The sequence below is a fragment of the Benincasa hispida genome, chromosome 3, assembly GCF_009727055.1.
Source record: "Benincasa hispida cultivar B227 chromosome 3, ASM972705v1, whole genome shotgun sequence".
Taxonomy (NCBI): Eukaryota; Viridiplantae; Streptophyta; class Magnoliopsida; order Cucurbitales; family Cucurbitaceae; genus Benincasa; species Benincasa hispida.
The window spans coordinates 61,089,179-61,100,516 of NC_052351.1; the positions used below are offsets into that span (position 1 = coordinate 61,089,179).

General features: G+C 34.2%; 1 protein-coding gene across 1 annotated transcript; it reads right to left on the minus strand.

The window, feature by feature from the left end:
* Window positions 1-343: 343 nt before the first annotated feature.
* On the minus strand, window positions 344-10,893 carry LOC120073342 (4-alpha-glucanotransferase DPE2). Its single transcript, XM_039026127.1, has 23 exons — window positions 10,534-10,893; window positions 9,926-10,314; window positions 8,173-8,290; window positions 8,003-8,058; window positions 7,750-7,877; window positions 7,512-7,638; window positions 7,230-7,426; window positions 5,860-5,938; window positions 5,683-5,721; window positions 5,279-5,398; window positions 4,984-5,085; window positions 4,753-4,836; window positions 4,404-4,646; window positions 4,180-4,305; window positions 4,016-4,090; window positions 3,856-3,927; window positions 3,158-3,274; window positions 2,888-2,985; window positions 2,288-2,447; window positions 1,821-1,919; window positions 1,180-1,377; window positions 866-959; window positions 344-738 (listed from the first exon to the last, which is right to left on the minus strand). The coding sequence occupies exons 2-23, from the start codon at window positions 10,277-10,279 to the stop codon at window positions 524-526; spliced, it is 2,901 nt and encodes a 966-aa protein (XP_038882055.1). The 5' UTR covers window positions 10,280-10,314; window positions 10,534-10,893; the 3' UTR covers window positions 344-523.
* Between the last annotated feature and the right edge of the window lie 445 nt (window positions 10,894-11,338).

Here is an 11,338-nt window from a genome sequence, read left to right on the forward strand (position 1 = left end):
TCATATGTATGTATGTATCCTTTCTTGTACAAATATTAGGTCTATTTTAGTGATTTTGTTGATACTTTTGTTAAAATTCATTCATGAATCTATGAATATTTGAAAATGTTGACATGTTGATGAAAATTTAATACTTGAAGGAAAATATCCTCTAGAAACTTTCATTTATCTAGACAACTTCACCATTCCAACGAAATTAATTTGCACGTTTTATTGTGCCTGCCTTTTAAATTTTTCTTTTTTTTTTTTTTTTAAATCACTACATTCAACCTTAGAGCATCAAAGGCTATTGTTTCAAAAGAGATATAATGCAGAAAGGATTGGTAAAATACTATAACAGCAATGATACAACACAAAAACAGAAGATTTAATTTCCTTTTATTGAGCAATCTTAGAAGAAGCATGCTTGCTTATACAACATTCATAGAAGCTATTGGCTATCGTTTCATCGCTGTCTCGCGTCGTTTTATTGTACAAGTGGGAAAACTTACCTCAAAAGCTGTTCACAATTCAAAGCATGCATTTATATGACTGCAAATGTCTCCTTTTGTGGTATTCCATTAGACTTTGTTGCTAAAGAAATCTTTTCTTTGTTAGCTTCAGCATCTACAGATTCTGGTTTTGATGTTGCCTTGGTTTCATCATGAGGAACTGATCTCCCACTCTCCAGGGAAAGGCCTTTGATGGTTGCTTGGAGTTCTTTATCCTTCATTAGAGATTCTAATGTCACATGACTGCCTGAAAACAAATATAAAACAATGATTTCAAGACATTTGTGGTGAAACCGATACAATACAGTTTCAGACGTTTCTTTTCTTTTTCATTTTTCTTTTCCAACAAACATGAAATATGAAGATATGCTTACGAAATCTCCAATAGTGCTTTGGATTTGTAGGGTCGTTGATCGTCTCCTCTTTTGCAGGTCGTGTTGTGTATTCCTCTTTCAATGCTAACAAATCCTGACATCGATGTAAAGGATGAAAATAAACTTTACGAAAACTTGTGACAGTCTAACTTAAAAATGGTAATGGACTATCATTTGGATGCCAAAGGACATCCGAAAGTAAGGAGAGACATTTTAAAAAACGTATGTCATTTGTTACTCAACTCAATCCTAATCGTTTGAAATGTAAATCTCCTGATATTGCAAACCAAAAAAGGTTAGGACTGTCCCGTCACCTGCAGTGGGAAGATAGCCCACATTGATGGAGCTTCAAAATGCTGTTTTATGATGAAATGTGCAATCTCTGGAATACATTGGCTAGGTGGCAATATATCAGATTCTATAATGTTCTTCATAAACCGCCGTCTTCTTTCTTCATCTTCCTCCCACCAAGCACGCAAAGTCGAGCAGTCATGGCAGGATGGAGCACACACCTAAAACATGTTCCCATGCTTAGACAATCCAAAGTTTGTCATCATTTTGGAAGAATTCTTTGAACTTATCAAATAGTAAAGGTAAAATGTATGCCATCTAGAAGGAATTTGAAAGCAACGTGCAACTTACTGAAAATAAGTACATTCATAAATTTTGTCAGGAAATCGCTACTTTTCCATTATACTAAGGGTTTGATAGTTTGCTCCTTAGTCATGAAAGGCAGATGAAACTATTTTGGTCCTGTTATAGAGTCCAGTTTTTAAGATTATGAGAACCATTACACTTTTTCTCTTTCACTTACCTTGGACTTGAAGCATATAAGTTCAGTTGGAAATAGACTTCTTTTCTATAAATATGTTTCATATTTGCATTCCTTCCTCCTCATGGGAGAAAAATTCAGTCAATTTAAAAATGGGAAAAAAAATGGTATGCAAGGGCTTACAGTCATGTAGCTATATTGAGAAGGTATCCCAAACTCTAGATCAGGTTCATTCGGCATCCGTTGAATGCGTAAGCCAATTAATCCCAACTCCTCCATAACCTGCATCCAAATCGAGAATAAGGTTAGACACCACATACATTGACGACCTTTTTATACTTGTTCATTATGAGTGAGTTTACGATGATTTTTTAGGATAAAAAGTGTTTTTGGCTCATTAAAACTATTCTTTTCAAAAAAAATTAAGTGTTTGGTTTAATAATCAAAAGTTGTTTTGAAAGAACTAAAAATGATTTCACGAGAAGCACTTAACTGGTGCTTCTTCCAAAAGTACGTGTAGAAGTGTTTTTTTAACTCAAAAGTAAATTTTCTTCCAAAAAGTACTTCTGCCTATTCACCCCAAGGTTTATGCCATGCAAATATTGCGTACGTGCATTTTAAAAAGAGGATTAGTTATAATTTAGTCATACAGGATGAACACATGAAGGAATGAGGCCCAGATCTTCTCCACAAGCCAGCATGTCAGAAGAGTCAAGGAGAACAGGCAGGGTCTTTAAAGCATTTTTCCGCCAAAGATCCTCTTGCCGATGGAAGTAGTAATCATAGTATAATCTTTTAAGAACATCCTTACTGCGTCGTGCACGAAAAGAAAAATGATTAAAATCTTGAAACAAACAGCAACTTCAGATCCAAAAGGAGGAAGAAATTTTAGAAAGATAACATCTTAAAGGACAACGGTTAAAACTTCATTTCTAAATAAAATGCGTGAAAGGAGATTTTAAGAATAGGTCTCCAATATGATAGAACCCAAATATATTGTAATATATACGGTAACCAAAATACAAGATAAACTAAATAATTTGAGGTACTTGGTTCCTCCCCTTTTGAGATCACACTCAAGCCCTAAATCCCTCACCAAAATATTGTCCAACCTTCTCATTCCCCTCCCCCTCTATTTATAACCGAGTATAACAAACTCTCTAACCATTTACTAATATACCTTTAATACTCTAATAATACCATACCATTCCTATCACAATGAAATTACTATAGGGAAGAAAAACTGCAACCTGTGACCATCCAAATCATTAAAGCTAGAAGTATCTTCAAGATTGAAACGTGGATAGAAACTTCTTGGATTCTCTGGGTCTTTGATAAGAACTATGTTCTGCAAAGAACAAACAGAAACTGAAGGCCCTGTTCTGTATAGAAATGAGAAGTACAATCAAATCTAGAGGGCCCTAAAAGAAACCATGGCACAAAAAAAATTGAGCAAAAGGTTGATTATTTTCCATAAACCCACACAAACATAGGCCTTCTTTATTGTAATATCTTCTTGCCTGTATAAGATCAAAAAGACTGCGTCGTATCTGGTCTGGGTTTTGCAAGTGTGTTTCTTCAACAAGTGACTTCAGTTTGGAAGCGATTTTTTTCTCTGTGTTACATTCCTCCTTGAACTGAAAAGGAGAAACAAATGCTCAACACATTTATGACTCAAAATACCCAGATAAGACTTAAGAGATATGATTAGAGCAGAAGTAAAAAAAACAAAAAAAACAAAAACAAAGCAAAACAAAACAAAGCGATGTATAACGAAATTTTCAATTCAAGGGGGAAATAAATGTTCATAAGTTTTCACTTGTATTGAAAATATCAAGATCAATTCAATGGAACTTTTACTCTGGTTTTTGCACTCGTTTATAATTACAATTGACAATTGTTCTATAGATCAAGACCTGTCTCGTATTCAAAACAGGAATTTGTCCACTAGATATGGTTTCAGAATCACTAATAGTAAAGTTCTTAATTCTACATTCTGATTTTTTTAAAAAAATTCTAAGATGAATACATAAATGCCTAATTTCAACCCGATGTGAAGAAATGAAACCGCATTAAACTAATAATTAACTGAATAGTTTTGTCTGTTAACTGAATAGATTTTTCTATTTGACAAGGATGCCATGCTGTTCTCATAGGATAGGATATACCATGGACAACTGAAGGTCAAATTTTATGTAACAAACACCATAATTATCACCTCATAAAAGTTCTTCCGATACTCATTCAGAAAGTGTGACGCAATAAATCCCCATGCAGCTCCAAATTTATCCTAAAAAAAAAAAGGAACACCGTACTTCAGGGCATCAGAATCAAAAAAATGCTTTTCAAGATTGCCAAGTAGATTCATGTGTAGCTACCTGTAAAAATTCAGCCTTGATATATGGATGACTCAAGCGATCAAAGTCCCATATTCCCTCTCTTTCGAGCTCTTCCTGTGGAGGAGAAATTCTTTTTTACAAAATTTTGCACAACCATTCACATTTAAAATAGAAACGTTTGATTCTGAAATGACCAAACGTACCTGGCTTAACGGAATAGAAGGGCGGAATTTTCCAACTAAACCAGTCATAGCGTGTTCTGGAAGCTCCCAAATTCGAAAGAAGCCCAATATATGATCAATTCTGTAAGCTGTGAAGTAGTTTGACATCTACAATTCAAGCATGAAAGTTAAATATGAATAAGGTTAATACAAGGCGAACAAGGTTTAAGGATACACAATAAAAAGTTCCTGAATTTTAGCAAAACCTGAGTTAAACGAGCACGCCACCAAGCATAGTTATCTTTTGACATCTCCTCCCAGTTGTATGTTGGAAATCCCCAATTTTGCCCATTTTTGTCAAAGTAATCTGGAGGTGCTCCAGTTGACGTGTTCATACGGAACAAAGTAGGGTAAACCCAGGTATCTACACTGTTCCTATCAACACCAATTGGAAGATCTCCTTTCAATATCACTCCTTTCTTTCTTCCATAATTTGCTGCCTCTGATAACTGTCAATTAATAATGTCACCAACCAATGAGAATACAGAAGACATCTTCCAACCCATTTAATCACAGAAGCAATTAACGGAACTTATAATTATTGACTTTAAGTACCTGTTGGTGCAAATGATATTGAATATAATAGTGGAAGCAGATGACTTCATAATGCAAGCTGTCCTTTGAGATAAGCTTCTCGAGCTGTGAAAGAACAGGCAATGAACTTAGAATATATACATGCAAGATGAATTTAATTCTTTGGGAGGTTGTATATATTAAGAAACAAGCATTAATCCTAAGACATTCAAACTCTAATTTCAAACAAAAGGAAATGATGGAGATCATAACCTTGTCTTTTGAAAATTGAGAGAAACGACCCCATTGGCTGTGATCTGATGTTTCGAAGAAGTCCCGCAGAAAACAGAATGCAGCATAGGGTTTTAACCATTCCTTTAAGCAATTCAAATAGAAATGAGAACAATATTATACTAATAAAATGTGACTTTTATTGGAAGTCAGATAACCACCTAATATTTATCAGTTTCAATATATTAATCATTATAGGAAGAGGTATCAAAACTATGCAAAGCTTCAGTTTCACTACTGATAAGTAAATTTTTCAGGAGAGAAGCAAACTTCAAACCTCATTTTCAGAAAGATATTTCTGAAAGGAACTGGAATTCAGTATTGAATCTTTCTCTCTAGCAAAAATTTTCTGTGCAAGTGTAAGCTTAGCAGCCATAGTAGCCTCATAATCTACATCCTGCATAGATCCAGAATTTAACGTGTAACTAGAATGTAGGATAACATAATTATAGACCAAGCAAGCATTTTAATTTCTGCCATAATCTTTGTATTTCTTTACCAAACAATCCACAAAAAGAGAGCAGATGCGAAATCAGGATTTAATCATTTTTTTCAAATAACTCTGTAGACGAAAAAGAATGAAAATACCAAGGATATGGATAACTAATTAGAATGCTGTTCTGTCTCCTAGTACTGTAACAAGCAAGCACAAAAGAAGAAAAAAATAAGCATGAGCACTACCTTTCCATCCAGTTCAACTTTTGCCTTTTGAATCTCCAGCTGCAAAGACCCCCATAGACCCCCCCCCCCAAAAAAAAAGGAAATATGTAAAAAACTAGAAATATATAAGTTAATAGGTAAAGATAACAGATTAATTAGCAAAACATGAAATAATTCTAACAAAAAAGAAAGGTATACCTTGATATCCTCTGGAATATTATCTGAAAGTGCTTGGACTCTCAAGTACAATGGATGCAGGGCAAAGACAGAGAGGGAGCTGCAAAAGGCCAATCGAATAACCACTACGGCATAAATTAATGTACCGAACCATAACTTCTCGAGATAAAAACTTTTTAAGGTAGATAAGTACTGAACATAGAAGTTGAAGTAAACTGACAAAAGAAACAAAGAAAATTATGAAGAAATCAGGAAGTTTGTCCGTGTGAAATGGCGGATCTAGGTAACATACTTTGAAGAGCCAAACTTAGATAATAAGGCTGAGAGCCAACAAACTAAGTTATAAAAGTATAGACACAAATGCACAACACTAACTATGTTTGCATTTAATAATAGTATTTTATTATATAAACCTAAGACAGTAGCACATTTAATATAATTTAGAACAACATTACAAAATAACAGCTATGATTCCAAAAAGAGTAAAAATCAAATACATAAACTAGTGGTAACAATTATTCAATGTAAAGCTTGACCACTGATCAATATGATTGTAGTTAATCGATATCTAAGAGAATAATCATTAATTTGTGTTAATTAGTGATTATCACATGAAATAAAATTTCATTGGTTACATTTATTTATGTTACTGATGATTTAAAGTTTTAGAAAACAGTTATATTTGTAATTATTTTTTGAAAACAAAAAAGTTATATAATTTGTAATTAATTTTCAGAATAATACATAATTATAAAAAAATTCAAGAACAAAGCAACCCATTAAAATTTTCAAAAAGTTCCCAACAAAAAATCATTAATCATTTTGTTTAATCCAGTTTTAAAACAAAACTTACTAATACATTAATTATGACCATAAATTTTTCAAAAGGATCTGAAAGACAATACATACCTATCAATACATATGCATACATATTTATACACAAGTATGTGCATACATTTCGAAAAACAATTCTAGCGCCACCTAAATCTGCCCATGTCAGTTATGTTGGAACTTTCTAAAGAAGGAAAGTAACAATGGGATACTTGTCTCATTCATCAGGCTCTAAGAAAATTGAAAAACCACACATTTTGATAGGTAAAATGTTGAACAAATCCAGATACTGTGCAGCAAATAAAAACTAAAGATAGATAAAAATAGCAGGTACAACCAACTGTACTTTTCTAGTTATAAATACGAAAAGGTGCATGATCCCGCGAATTACTTCTGACAAAATGAAGAAATCATATATGCCCAATGTACCTGCTGCAATATGATGCGTTAAACGAATTCAAGTGTTACGACACATGCTTTTTAGTCTATCTACTATCACCGGTACAATAATGAAGATTGGACGATATGACCTTAGATCCAGCATTGAAACTACATCCTACCTGTAAGGATATGAGTCCCACCACATTCCATGGACAGATGTATCATTAACAGGCAGAAGTTGAACTAAATGGTGACCAGACTCCACAGCCCAGTCAACAAGTAATTTCAAGTCAAGAAACTCGCCAACTCCAAGATCATCTTCTGATCTAACAGAGAACATGGGGATTGCAACACCAGAACCACGCCAAGGAACATCCTGGATACAAGAAATTTGTGAACTAATTTTCTAAAGAACCAACTAACCATCATTCGTCAAAAGAAATTTCTTCACAATAGCTTACTCGCAACATGCCATCTGAAAGTAAAATATGTCTTGGTGGAACATTTGAAGCATCAAGGAGAAGGTCCCGGTTTTGCCCAAATTCTGAAGAAACGACTCCTGCCTTTCCATATTTGCAATACTTGTACGTGAAACTATTGTTAAGGAAGAGAGAGGGGAAAGAGAAAGGACTTAAAATGACGTAAATGTAAGCATAGACAGTTATTCCAATTGTAAAAGAAAACAACACAAAAGGATATTTTAAGGGGAAATGGCTGTATTGCAAGATGCAGTCTCCATGCCAGATTGAGTCACCCGCATAGCTAAGTCTAATCCCATTCTGTACCTTCCATTGTCCTAACTTCGGAGAGCTACCAATGACATAGATCTGTACTAGTAAAATTTCACAAATTATAACTAGAATTGAAATTGGATCCCAGTCAGTGTGAAGTAACTAACTAATCATTTATTTGCAGATAAGAAATAAAACAGGTGAGAGAAATAGATATTTACTGTTGTATCTTCTTCTATATTTGGACAGCAAATTTTGAAATGGACAAGAACAGAATCTGCTTCAGTCAGAAATCAAAAACGATAACTTGGTTAACATGAGATTACCCAAATATAATCATACTATGTTAAAAAGGATGTTCACGAAGTAACAAAAGAAATATCAAACTTACCATCCTCATCCACAGTATGAATGAAATTTCCTAGTGGTCTTTCTAGGCTCAAAGTTGAACTTCTTCCAAAGATGACATCTTTGAAGGCACTCTTGAAAGGGATCGCATCTGCACCAGTCTGGAGTTGATGTATCAAAGAGAAGAATAGATGAGATCTTTAATATCAGGGAAATGCTCGTAGATTCCAGTGACCAACATTCATCTATTAAAATACCAATATGTACAAAATTTTCAGAAGAAAAAAATTACAAGGGTAACCAGAAGAAAACTGAAAAGCAACAACTTATTGCAAAAAGTCTTTGAAATGTATAAAAGAATTGCACAAATCCAAGTATAATTAAGAATCATATCAGAAGCAAGAAATATTTCCTGAAACGAGTTTTACATAAAACTCGTCGAGTCAAGTTGATTGAAACTTTTTTAATGAGGACTAGAAGTTTCACCAAAAATAATAAAAGGCCAAGAGCTATACAAGGAAAAGAAAAAAAACATATAAATAACTTATTTAGTTTGAAATATAACTCCCAGACCATCACTTTAATGTCACAATTCTCAGTCACTAAGGCATACCGACCCTCACCTCATCTTACCTAAAATCAGTGTCATGGAAATTTAGTACTAAACCATCACTTTAGTACTCCCCAGACCATCACTTTAGCGTTACAATTCTCAGTCACCTCCAGTAATGTTACAATTCTCACCACCGGAGTTGGGTTCAGTGTAGATATTATGGTCCATAAGAATCAGATCCTGCTAGACAAGTGGTTCACAGATAGTAATGGAATAGTTTTTGCCTTACAATACAAGATTTGCGTTTGTAGGTCAAGGTTTTCTTTAACAACTAGAATGCTTCTCAGGTTCTCTCTCACCCACAATGCATAGTCCACTAATAGTCATCATTCAGGTTCTTCATGTGTATTTACAGTTCTCTTTTGCTATGGCTAGCGAGCATATCCATCTTTTTCAGAAGATTGGGACCTACTCTGACTCTGAGATGACTTCATCATAGAATGTCACGCATGTTAAAATTCCCTCCATTTCATCAATGTCGTGACTCGTGCTCTTTTGTCTCTTGGAATTTGAAATTGAATTTTACAAGAAACCTTAATGATAGAAAATCAACTGAACTTTCCTCTTTTCTTATTCTGCCTAGAAAGTTGTTCAAGATAGATAGAAACATGTGGAATCTTTAGTCCTATTGACTCTTTTTCATGTAAGCACTACATAACTGCTCCACTGTCATTGAGTTATCTCTACGTGCCATTCTTCCTAGTTGAGGGTATGAATGGTGAACTTTCTAAGAAAATGAAGCTTTATACTTAACTTGTGATGTGGCATTGACAGGGTGAGTCCCAAACCACTATTATCAAAGTAGGTGCAGTTTCACATGGTCGCAACTCAATAGAGACTAGGCATTGTAGCCGTCTGTTGGTTTATTTGAAAGGAGATAATTTCGTGGCAGGCAGGGGTGTTTTCTTTCTTCATTAAGATAATAATGGAAAATTTTTGGAAGATAGAGGCTTACTTGAGTGAAAGATTTGGACATCTATTTAGTTTAGTTATTCTTACTACCTCACAGTTTTTTGTTTAGGTTGCACAATGTTTAAGAACCAAACTAGATCAAAGCCATCAAGTAAACACCATAAGATTACAATTTTAGTCTCATATGGAACTTAACGAGCTGAAACATCAAAGAAATTCAAGAGATAGTAAGAACAATAATCACAGGTGAATATAAAGTAAAAGGCAGCACCTGCCATAGATCACGGAGCTCGATGACCTCCCCACCCTGTAATCCTTGAGGTAATAACACCTTTCTCCTGTTTCCTTTCTCCCATCTCAAGACGTTTCTATTGTCATCAACAACATAGTAATTGTACTCGCATTCAAATCCATCAGACACCGCAATACTTCCACACCATATAAGCTGATCTCCTTGATGAACAGGGCTCAGTAACAACCCTTTCTTCACATTCCACGAACCAAGCAGAGGGTCAGAGCCACAAATTACCAAGCTTTGTCCCCAATGAGTATAGTATGGCAATCTGAATCTCACATTCATCGACTTAGCTCGTCTGGCTCCAGAAAACAATCCCAAATTCACCATCTATTCAGAATTGAAACAGACCCAGAAGAAATTTTCTACACAGCAAAAAACAAATCAATCCACTTAGATTCCAGCTAGATGTAAATTGCTTAATCCTCCAGATTGAGACTCTAGACAAGAAGGAAAAATAAACTAATAGCAGTATGACCAAACCAAACGAGATACAAGTTTACAATCAAAATTCAAAGAAATGAAGCTAAACCCATCAACAAAATTTCAAATGAAGCTAAACCCATCAAAGAAATTTCACTCACCAAACATGAACAACGAAATCGAAGAGGCGGCTGCGTTGGGTAGCAAATTGCAATGAGGGGAATCTCGGTTTCTGGTGTAGAATATAGTAGCGAAGTGGAAATTCAGTAATCACCACGTTCTTGAAGATAGAAAGTAAGAGAGGGATTGATGGGATTGCTTGATATTTTAGTGATGAATGTCTTGTAGTAGTAGAGGGAGATTCGAACGAGTTGTTGTTTGGCGTTTCAATGAAAAGTGAATACTGATGATAGAATTGAGATCTTTCTGTTCTTGTTACACAAATTCATTTGGACAGTTCTGCAAAACCTTTCCCTCGAAATTTTCCCGGAAAATGTTCAGACCCATGTGGACGAAATCTAAAATCAAAATATCAAAATCTAAAAATCACATGGTATGATCAAAGTTGTAAAATATCTTACCTTGATGATTTCATGGCGATTTGTACGATTTTTTTCTAAAATCAGAACAAAAAAAAATCAATATGAGAACTTTTAATTATAACTAATTTTGGATTCCTATGATTCATTTTGAATTTTTATCATGATACTTCAAGTGAAGAGGTTCCAAATGTTGTTGATCTCATAGCTCAAGCAATTAGCATAAGAAGTTCAAATTTTTATATCCCATTGTATTAAACATAATGTCGATGTCCAGATGTTATTATAAGAAAATATTGATGTTGATAGATATTTTTAGAAAAATTAAAAAATAGAAAAGTTGTTAATAAATGAGCATATCAACAATGAATATGTTGGCATAGAAATATGTTGATGGAAATTTAATAACTAAAAGAGAAATAAGAGA